This window comes from Asparagus officinalis, chromosome 4 (assembly GCF_001876935.1).
Source record: "Asparagus officinalis chromosome 4, Aspof.V1, whole genome shotgun sequence".
NCBI classification, from domain to species: domain Eukaryota; kingdom Viridiplantae; phylum Streptophyta; class Magnoliopsida; order Asparagales; family Asparagaceae; genus Asparagus; species Asparagus officinalis.
This window is the reverse complement of record NC_033797.1, coordinates 48,728,118-48,739,764: the sequence shown is the minus strand read 5'-3', so window position 1 is coordinate 48,739,764 and position 11,647 is coordinate 48,728,118. Positions and strand designations below refer to the sequence as shown.

General features: G+C 33.9%; 1 protein-coding gene across 1 annotated transcript; it reads left to right on the top strand.

Moving 5' to 3' along the window:
• On the top strand, positions 5,689-7,552 carry LOC109837400 (40S ribosomal protein S27-2-like). Its single transcript, XM_020405636.1, has 4 exons — positions 5,689-5,798; positions 5,884-5,985; positions 6,077-6,105; positions 7,186-7,552. The coding sequence occupies exons 1-4, from the start codon at positions 5,796-5,798 to the stop codon at positions 7,310-7,312; spliced, it is 261 nt and encodes an 86-aa protein (XP_020261225.1). The 5' UTR covers positions 5,689-5,795; the 3' UTR covers positions 7,313-7,552.

Below are 11,647 nucleotides of genomic sequence, written 5' to 3'. Positions count from 1 at the left end.
GGCCCGACCCGGCCCGGCCCGGCCATAACGGTCACAAAGGTGACCGTTGCCCAGCCCGGCCCGGGCCAAATCTGGCCTAACGGCCAGATTTGGTCTTTTGACCGTTTTGCCCCTTAAAACGGTCAAAAAACGGCTATTTTTCGAGGGTTTTTTGGTCATTTACCTAGGGGGCTGCTTCTATAAATAGAGGGGGGGTTTCAATTCATTTTCTCACAACAAAACTCATCTATTTCTCTCTCTACTACTCTCTTATACAATCTTATACTATCTCATACTAATATACTATCCTATAATCTTTTGTATTTTCTAATACTTCCAACAAATGGCTTCTGGGTCTGATTATGAAGAGCAACATGCAACTCCTACCGATCCAGAGATGAGTCCTCCTACAACAACTCCTCATCCTACCGGTGTTAATCCTGAATCTGGTGGCGACGAATCTACGGCACCAAGAGCTCCAAAAAGGCCGAGGTCTGATGTATGGAATTTTTTTGAGAAGATAGACGTCACCAAGGATGAACACGGTAGGATCATCTCTCAGAATGCGAAATGTGCGTTGTGCGGCCAGATATTCAAAGCTCATCATAAGAGCGGCACCAACCATCTCAAACGGCATATTGAAAAACACAACAAAGGCCAAAATCTACAAGGTGATATCCGGCAGTCTATGCTTTCCCAATCATCCTCTTCAGGTACCCTCGGCAGTTGGAATTATGACGCTGCCCGAGCCCGGAAATGCGTAATCAGGTTTATTGTTCTTAAAAACCTTCCTTTTAAATTAGTAGAAGATGATGAATTTGAAGATTTATTTAGAGATGGTTTTTATCCTGCATTTACAAAATTTTCTCGTCAAACCTGTCAACGTGATATTTTAAAATATTATGTTGAGGAACAGGGAAAAATAATTTCTTATTTTAAAAATTTAAACTGCAAATTTTCTTTAACTTCTGATATTTGGTCATCTAGAGTGCAAACTGGTTATTTATGTATAACAGCACACTGGATTGATGAAAGTTGGAAAATGTTTAAAAGAGTTGTTTCTTTTATTGCAATTGAAGAGTCACACACTGGTATTAATGTTGCAAATTTAATTGTTGAAGAACTTATGAAACTAGAAATTGATCAAAGAATATTTACTCTTTCACTAGATAATGCAAGTAATAATAATGTAGCTGTTGATTTTCTGAAAATAACTTTGTCATTGCCATGTCATGGTGAGCTTTTTCATGTTAGATGTATCTGTCATATTTTAAATTTAATTGTTCAAAGTGCATTTTCTGAAATTAAACCCATGATAGAAAAAGTTAGAACAGTTACTAATATGCATAATGCTTCTGAAATGAGAATTAAAAGATGGAAACAATGTTGTAAAAGAAAAAATTATAAGCCTAGACTAATTCCAAAAGATGTTGACCATAGGTGGAATTCCACCTATGCAATGTTATCTGTAGCAATAGAATATAAAGAAATTATAAATGATTTTATAAATTTTTATGCTTCTAGTTCTAGCTCTGGTAGTGCTTATGGAATAACTGAAGATGAATGGACAGTTATATGTAAATTAAATGAGATGTTACAAGTTTTTTATGATGCTACTATGTTATTATCTGGTTGTTATTATCCAACTATTACTTTAGCTGCTTTACAAATTTTAAATATTCAAAATTTTTTTGCAAAATATCGTATGGATGATATTTTTGGAAGTATAATTTTTGAAATGGAGAGTAAATTTAATAAGTATTTTAGGCCTATTCCTCATATTTTTGGTATTGGTGTTCTTATTGATCCATGCTTGAAGGATATTGGCCTTCGAAGTTTGTTACAATCATTGTATGGTGGACAGATTATAGACTTAGATGATGGATCCACCCTTACTGCTACTACTCATTATTTAGCTATTAGAAATTATTTTCAAACCTTATATGATGAGTATGCAGCTAGACATGGTGTAGCTGCATAACAGTCTGCAGCTTCGGTTTCTTCGAGTTCATCCCGAGCCCGAGGTAAAAGTGTAAGTTTTGATAGGTATGCAATGGTAGCTGAGCTAACTGGTGGATCTGGACTTGGATCGTCATCATCGGAGGTTTCTGAAATAGATGAATATTTTTCTGCTTCTTTAGTTAGATGTCAAGGAAATGCTTTAGATATTTTGCAATGGTGGAAAGTATATGGATCAGTTTCATATCCTATACTTTCCACCATGGTTCGTGATTTACTAACAGTGCATGTTTCAACGGTAGCTTCGGAATCCGCCTTCAGCACAGCAGGACGTTTGATCGACGATCACAGGACATGCTTAGATCCGTATACTGTACAAACGGTGATGTGCTTATAAGATTGGTTGGCTGGAATTGAAGATAAATTTGAAGAATTGGGACTAGCAGAGAGATATAAAGAATAAATAATATTCATCAAATTGTAATTTTTATATCTTAGCTTAAAATTTGTAAAGAATTATATTGAAAATAGTTACAAATGATAGTGATATAGATGAGTAGGTGCCAACCTAGTTGGGATGTACTTATCTATTATGATGCGATGAATTCCAAAATAAATTTATACTTGTAATTTATAAATAATTTATTAATTATTAATAAAGAATATATTTTTATAATTTTTTATTTATAATTTATGTTATTTTAAGTGATTAAGAAAATTATTATTATTTATTAATTTTTTGTATAATTTAAATTTTAAATAGAATTAAAAAAAGGAAAATTGTAGTAACGAATAGACCATTACTTTCTATTTGAATTGTTGATTATCTAACGGATGATTGTATGCCGTTCTTCCATATAATGCTTATATAGCCCTATGAATTTCATTTATTACTATTTTACAATCAAGAACTTGAATTACAATCATTAATGGGGGAATTGCATATTGGTCCCTTAAATCATCTCTAATTGCCAAATAATTCATCAAATCTCATTATTTACTTATTGTAGTAACGAATAGACCATTACTTTCTATTTGAATTGTTGATTATCTAACGGATGATTGTATGCCGTTCTTCCATATAATGCTTATATAGCCCTATGAATTTCATTTATTACTATTTTACAATCAAGAACTTGAATTACAATCATTAATGGGGGAATTGCATATTGGTCCCTTAAATCATCTCTAATTGCCAAATAATTCATCAAATCTCATTATTTACTTACTAGTCCCTTAGATATTTAGTTTTCTCGCCATATGGTCATTCTGTTAGAAAGCCTGTTAACTTCTCTAATTCTAGTTGAGTTAAATACTCAACCCAACAACTCAAGTTACCTTAGGGCCCCTAGGGTATACATTTTCCTTCCAAGTTTTGGGTTAGAGGGAAGCTAGCCATGGGAATGGCCTCAATTTTAGGTTCCGGGGGAGCATAGTACCTTTGAAGAAGAAAAAATGTGTGTTTGAGTTAGTATATGCGGGGATATAACAGACATTCTACCTAATTCCGTCACATTTAACGGTTATTAATAACACCACTTAACACGATGGACGAATTGATAAGAAAACTGAAGATTTAACGGACTAATAAACAAATAGTGAAAATGTGAGGGCCTATTTGGCCATTAAAGATAAGTTAAGAGACCAATATGCAATTAACCCATCATTAATTAAACAATCAGCGGTTGGATTCAGCACAGACGAGAGGATTAATTAATGATGGCCAACTCATTATCCAATAGGAGGGAGACACCTCACTTGTCCCCCCTATTGGTCTCACATTTTGGGTCCTTGAGGAATTTTTCTTTATCTTTATAAAAAAAAACAATAAGGGAGGTTATTCATTGGAGTAATTGTTGGGATAATGAGATAATTTTTGGAACACCAATGTCTAGTGTTATTCATTGGGGTAATTGGAACTAGGGTAATATTTGTAGTGTTATTGGTTTGTTGAGGTAATTGTGAGACAAATACTCCACTCTTCCTCAAATTATCCCAACTATAAAATGAATGCTCAGCCCTAGCCCCAAATTTTGCCCCAAATCTTCCGCTGGAACCAAAAAACCCAGCGACCCGATGCCCCCATTCCAACCTCGACTCTCCGCCTCGAGTTCGAGCGGCGCCGAGTTCTTGCTCGTCGGCCGCCTCCTCCGCCTCCTCTCTCCGCCTTGAGCTCGTGTGGATAAGCCCGGTGATGATAAGCCCGATGATGATTATTGTTTGAGTTGCACAGGTGGAAAGAAGAAGCAACTTCATGTGGATAAGCCCGATGATGATGTTGCTGCTGGTCATTATGATGATGTAGATGACTATGACTTTATGTTAGCAACAGAAAATTCCTTTTTGTGTATCAATCTGAGGCTGAAGGTTCTGCGGCATTAGCTTGTTATAGAGAGCCAAATTTCAAGCATTTGGTGTTTTTGATATTTCTCAATTATTTTGGGGGTGTACTTTAATATTTCTTGAACAATAAAAAGAAAGGATACTAGGCTATGGGAGGCTGCTGCAAGATGCCAGTAGCATATTTTTTTTTTGACCAAAGTTTACAATGTAGTAAATTAACTGTGTTTGGATTAAACATTTTGGTTTTGTGACGATCGGATCGTGTTTGAGGCTATTGAAGATCACATCTTGGTGATTCGACTATCTTGGTGATTCGACTATTTTTTTGATCGATAAGCTGTATGCACTGCGTAGCTTAATTTGGATATGGTTGTTATATGACTATTATGTTATATGCTTTTGGGAACATAGATGTTGTCAGTTCTATGCTTTTGGGAACATAGATGTTGTTAGTTCTATGCTTTTGGGAACATAGATGTTAAGCACATACATGTTGTTACTTGTATGTTTTTAGACTTGTATGCTTTTGGACTTATATGTTTTTGGACTTTTATTAATGACTATTATCTTGGTATGTTTTTGTCATTATACATGTTCTGTGTTCTTTGGATAGTGATGGAATTACTTGTAGTGATGGAATAATTTGAGACTTTATCATCATCATTGTAATTAGATGTATGAATGATTAAATAATTATTACAATTAAAAAATTTGTTAATCTAACAGTTCATCTCTAAGAAGTGGGAATAATTGAGAAGCCAAGCTACACAATGGAGGATGAAACTACTCCAATATATCACAGCCACCATTCTACAACAAAGGAGCAAAGTGCAACTATCAATTATAATTTTTTTTAAAATTAAAATAAAATACAATAAACAAACTCAAAAAAAATTACCATATAATGTGGTTCATCTATAGGAATTCCTCCTAGGATTTTCATTAGCATAATAGTTAAAATAAACATCAAAATATTTTAAGATTGATTAATATTAATATTATTATATTATTTGTAATATTTTATATTAAAATAATCTTAAAAATTAATATTGTTTTATATTATAACTATTATTTATTTAATCATTTGATGTTATATCAAGTTAAACTTGAATTTAATTGAGCTATAAATATAATATTATAAAAAGATATACTAAAATTGTCCCACTCAAATTGTCCCATTACCCCATTTTACCCCACTTTATCTCACTCAATTATCCCATTGGGTAAAATTACCCCATCAGAACAATTTACCCCAAATTACACCAAATTACACCAACGAATAATGGAGCGGAATGACGTGGGCTCTTTTAGTACTTTTCGAGCCTACTCGACATGTCTGGAATCTTAAATCTCCATCCAACAGTTGAAATTAATCCCAACATCATCTAACGGTTACGAGATGTCCATCTGCCTTGGATATAAACCGCTTCTAGGGTTCAAGCGCTCTCTCATCAGCCGCTCCCGAAATCCCTGGCGTTTCGAGAGGCTCATTGTGCTTCTAGGGTTTCATCAAGATGGTATCTTTTTATCCCTCTCTACTCGAAAAACTATTACTTTGATCTTAAATCATCGATTAACTTATGGAATTTTGTAAAATTTTAGGTGCTCCCGAACGATATCGATCTCTTGAATCCGCCAGCTGAACTTGAGAAGAGGAGGCATAAGCTCAAGAGGCTTGTTCAATCTCCCAACTCTTTCTTCATGGTTTTTATTCTACCCTTTTCTCCATTTTTTTTGCTGCAGTTTTAATTGCATTTTTTTTGTAATGTTAATTGGTAATCTTGTTTGTTCGCAGGATGTGAAATGCCAAGGTTGCTTCAACATGTAAGTTCTATCTACGTCTGCCCATTTTTTGATCTGTTAAGTTTCAGAGAGTGGAAAAAGATGGGATCTTTTAGTACCTTGAAGTTTGTTTTGCCATTAGAAATTAAAAAAAAGGTTAAATTGGAATGTCATTTCTGTTTTGTTCCTTGTTGATTAACAGTAATGCGGTTGGAATCCGTATATTTTACCTTATTATGTAATATGGAGTTATGTATGCAAATTAACGATCAAATTTAGTTAAAAGCACGTTTTTTTAAACATTTATCTGTCCAGCTTTTAAGCTTTTAGTAAATCGCATAGGACATATGTTACTTTCTGGAGTAGCGAATTATTATGTGATACAAATTTTAACTTGTGAAAGTTATAAACGTAAGCGGGTTCAATATTTTTTCAGTTTATAGGATGATGTCAAGGCTAAATGGCACTTAAATACTATATCGTTTCCCTAAATTTGCGCTTACATACCCTAACTTGAAAAACATGACACTTCAAATACCCTAAGTTGTCCGCTGCTAGAATTTTTGTAAATGGTGTTAAAATTATCCTGTTAGGTTAGGACCAAAATGTCCCTCCGTTGAAATGAACTCCCCAGTGATAGAGAAGTAGATACAACAATAAACAAGGTCAAAAAACTAATTAGAAATGAATTGTGATCAGAACAGGAGAAGGTTAAGTAGAATATTTTCTCATCTAACTAACAGAAGGTATTAATGTGCCAGATTTGGACAATTTGGGGTATTGAAGTGCGGCACTTTTCAACTTAGGGTATTTAAGTGCTAATCGTGAAACAACAGGGTATTTAAGAGCCGTCCGCTCTATGTCAATGAAGTGGGAGCTTAAAGATAGGAAATGTCTTACTCCATGTTTGATCAAAACTAATATACTGCAAATTCTAGTGATTTTATAGCAGAAGTTTATAAGCTCTTAAGTGGGTTCCATACATTTTAATTTTGTTGGAAAATTTTGATGAATTTTGAGCAATGGGAGTGATTAATTTATGAATCCATGTTTGATTAAGCCTAAGATGCTGAAAAATACTCGGGCGTATTCTTGATATGTTATCTTTGTTTGCCAATGCAGAACAACTGTTTTTAGCCACTCGCAGACTGTTGTTGTGTGTGGTAACTGCCAGACTGTGCTCTGCCAGCCCACTGGAGGCAAAGCTAGGCTCACCGAAGGTTGTTCTTTTAGGAAGAAGGGAGACTAAATATGGCGACTCTTTTATCATCCGTTCCTCATTACGTATGAATTCTGGAGGTTGTTTGAAACAGATGTGAGAGTGTACGGTTTTAGTCTTTAGGATACCTATTTTTGGGGAGAAGAACTTGATTTTTGTTTATTTTCATATTTTGCTTGAACACTTGTTATGCATAACAGAGTTGTTTTTTAACTCGTTTTCTTTGGTTCTCGATGATTGAACGTTAAACGAAATCTTTGTGTTGCTATCTTTATGTTTGTTAATTGTGATTTGAGGTTGTAGTTCATCTCTTGTTATATTATCTTATACATTTTTCTGTATTGTGCTAAATTAGGATGAAGTACTTAACTCCATCTATCTGAGTTATCTCACTTCCATCTGTCGCCGTTATTTGTCAGTTGTGATTTAGGGTGTAGAGAAACATGAGATGTTTTTGTGGCGAGGCAGAGTTTTATGCTTGAATACCGTGTTATTTGATCTGAGTTATTGTTAATTTGACTGATATATTCAGGTTTATAAACTAGCCTGGATATATGATACTCCTGTGTACTAGCTAGTTCTTTGCGGTTATGGAAGTTTTTTTTAATTTTTGGTTCAGTTATATTTTCTCTGTTTGCCAACAGTAATAGCTAAAACTCTATTTTAAGATAGTGTCTTGAGACTGGTTTCACGCAACATACAGGATATCTATTATCTAGTCATTAGAAGGGCTGCAAGTAGGGAGGGGTGCACTCTGTCCGATAGGGCTGGGGTACGATGCTTATTATATTTATATCCGCTTACCCATCTTGGATACAAATACAAATATAATCATATCCGTTAAAATCAGATACGATTACGAATATACATGTGGATATATGAGCGGATATATATGCGGGTACAAAACGGATATGAGAAAACTAGATAGTATGGAGAAAAATATAGTTCATGTGATACAAAAGAGTTCGTTAATATGTTCATTATAATTAAAAAGTTAAGATTAGATATCTTGATCATTAAAATTAATCACGAATCCATAATTTAAGAATCGAAACTATTGTAAGAGTATCACTAATATGTATTCGGATATTTCAGATATGGATACAGATATTTCACTACAAAACCATATCTCACTGCGCGAAACCGTATTTGATATGATCTTAGTTTTAAGAGGAGGGGGCGGGGGAGGAATAATAATAATAAGTCACCTCGACAGCACAATAAAGACAGTACTGAGAACTAGAGACACAGGTCTGTGCGGTATTATTGGCCAAAAATTGGTCCAAGAGAACTTGGTTTAGTCCTGATCCAATTATTTGCCAAACGCCACTCTATTTTTGTAATCTGAAGTTTGCCGAACGCTACCAAATATAATATTTTGTTGTCGAGGTGTTAATGGTCATGCACACATTGAAACTGCTCTGGAAGGCAGTCTCCAAAATTTAATATTTTTAAGCTCGATAAAATTATTGAATTTATTTTCCTATATATCCGATTGTCACAGAATAATTGGTGAATGATGAGGTGAGGCAATGTTTTAGTCACTCCACAGGGTGTCTACAGCTTCCATTTTTTTTTTTTCCTGATCGCCGTCTACACCTTCCAGTTAACTGTTCTTAGACTAATAAAATGAACGTTGCTAGTTGTATACTTTCTTTTATTCAAAAACAGTTCTATTGAAAATTGTTGTTTAAAGCGTCATTAAAGATGGTGGTTTTTTGGTTGTTAAATTTCATGAAAATGGTGGTTAGAGTGTGATTCATCCATTCAGCTCAAATGTGTGCTTTGTCTAACCAGGATATGGTGAAAGATGGATGATTCCATATTTGTGCGCTCACGATTTCAATCACGTGCCATGCCTTCTTTCGTACCGTAGGAATGAGATGGAATAGAATATTCATTTTGGTGTTGTTTGTTATGCAAGAATGGGTGGGAATGAGCCTCTTCATTTACGCATACGAAAGGTGAGATCTTTTTAGAAGCAAATAACACGGTATTGTGGCGAGACAGAAGAAAACTGTGTTATTTTCAATATTGTTGCCTTCGTCAAAGATAAAAAAGATTGTCGTTCTCACTTTCTCCTCACTTTCTCCTATAATTTCACCAAAATGTGAGTGAGGGAATGAAAATTTTATTTCCACATTTATTTCATTTCACTTCTTATTTTATTTCATTCTCACTTGATTTGATTTCTGCGTACCAAACAAATCAAAAAGTTAAAAACCTAAATAACTTAGTTTTCTAATAATATCTAACCATGAGAATGAGAATGAGCATTTATTTACCACATTTTACCATATTTATTTCCATTTCATTTCTTGCTTTCTTTTATTTTTACTTGGCTTGGTTTGTGTGTACCAATCAAGGCGTAAGAACCTTTGAATCTGAATATACTATTTTCGATATCTTCGACTTTTAATTCGAGTACAAACTAAATATTCACTGATTTTTTTACCCAAATAGTAAAGTATATTTATTTGATTACTTATTTATAATTTATGAACAAACTAGTTAAATAAGAAGATAGTTTTCTTCTGTTAAAAAAATAACAGCTAAATTCATTATTGAAAATTACCCCTCTATAATTATGATGTAAATATTTAATTTGATTATTTGCTTTAAAAAATCGGGGGCCTCTTTTAAGACTCCCAAAATTAGAATTGAAGTAAAAGAATATAAGTTGATCAAGAACATGTATCATGCATGTGTAGTAATATAAACGTTATAAGGGGTCAAAATTTTAACAAATATTTGATGGGTTGTTTCTTCTAGAAATCACCTTAAAAATTGGATAATTATATGAAAACCATCTTTTATTTTCAATTTATACATAATATACATTTTTAAACTTGGTTTTTCAATCACAATTTTCACTATACTAAAAATTACCCTTAAAAAACTCGCGTTTAAGGTACGTGGCACATTTTTAGTATTTAGGTCTTGTTAAACTTTTTAAGCTTATTTTTAGTTTTTAGCGAAAATTCGAATAGGAGGTGGTTGATTACAACTAAAACCTACTCTAATGGTGATTTATGAATAAATTAAAAGTGAAAGGTGATTTTCGTATAATTATCCTAATTTTAAGGTGGTTTCTAGGGGGAAAACCCTCTGATTATCATGCATGTTTAAATTCCCTCCCTTCATGCATTGAATGTTAAAAACTAGTTGCTGGGTATTGTTAAATTAATGAACTATCAAATTAAATATGATTGAATAGTTTCACAAATAATTAAGTAACAATTTGTTAGTGGGTTTTGCTAGCCCAAATTAAGGAAGAGAGAGAGAGAGAGAGAGAGACTCACTTATTATTTTCTCCGTTTATTATCACTCCCCTCCTTAACTATTGTCCTATGATCCATGGTTAGCAAAACCCTTTGCTAACCATTAGATCATTATCAGTCCTAATTATGATGTTAACTCTCTCCACTACTGAAGGGGTTCTCACTAAACCCAACCAAATGCAAGGACTTGCCGAGTATGCAATTTGGGCCGAAGCTTTGCGCTTGGGCCCTGAGCTGGCAGGGGGCGTAAACGAAGGTTTGGAGCGCTTAAATTAGAGTTTTGGACTTTTATTAGTCTATTTTAATTTTCAAGGTGTAACGTGCGCACTTACTAAAAAACAGAGTATGTTACATAAATTTAGATATTCCTACCATGGTTTCGGCTGGGAATATTATCTCCACATAATCTCCGTCTGCACCTCAACTATTCATTAGTATTTTAGCACTCTAGGCTGCAGGCTGTCGCAATTCATTACTATCACGACTTATATCATGTTCATAACTCCAAATAAATTATACCACGTGGCTTTGATACTACATAAAGAGAGCCTAGTCTTATGCGATATATGCCACGATAATGCCCCATTAAAAGATGCACCAATTGGCGCGTTGACCAACAGTACAAATAAAGCATTGCCAGTGCAGGTTGAAAGGTTGGTTAACCTCCTAATTACGCAAAAATTAGCAAAATTAGCTCCAATGCGTGCTCTTCAACCAAACATCAACCAAGAAAAATCTAATCTCCACAACCTCCCATCTTAATCCACTCTATATATATCTCCCATCACGACTTACGCGTTACTCCTCAAAATTAAAAAAAAAAAAAAATGATTGATGTTTGCTGATCACGTTCTTGTTAAGGAATTTGCTTGTTTTTATGAATAATTGAAACTGATCATGCTGGTAAATTTTTTTTATTTACTTTGTGCCTGGTATGCTTTGCTGCTCTGTGTATAGTTTCTGTGAACATACGGTTTCAATAATATGCCGATGATCATGATTTGTTTCTAGCATCTCCATATTTGAATTTGAATAAGATCTATAACTTTGTCCACAAAAGGAGTAAAAGAAACAGAGAAAATCC

Bases quoted from the DNA above. Each gene is read 5' to 3' on its own strand.
- LOC109837400 (XM_020405636.1), top strand. The intron at 5,986-6,076 runs GTTTTTATTCTA...GTTTGTTCGCAG, and splicing joins CTCCCAACTCTTTCTTCATG to GATGTGAAATGCCAAGGTTG. The intron at 6,106-7,185 runs GTAAGTTCTATC...TTGCCAATGCAG, and splicing joins TGCCAAGGTTGCTTCAACAT to AACAACTGTTTTTAGCCACT.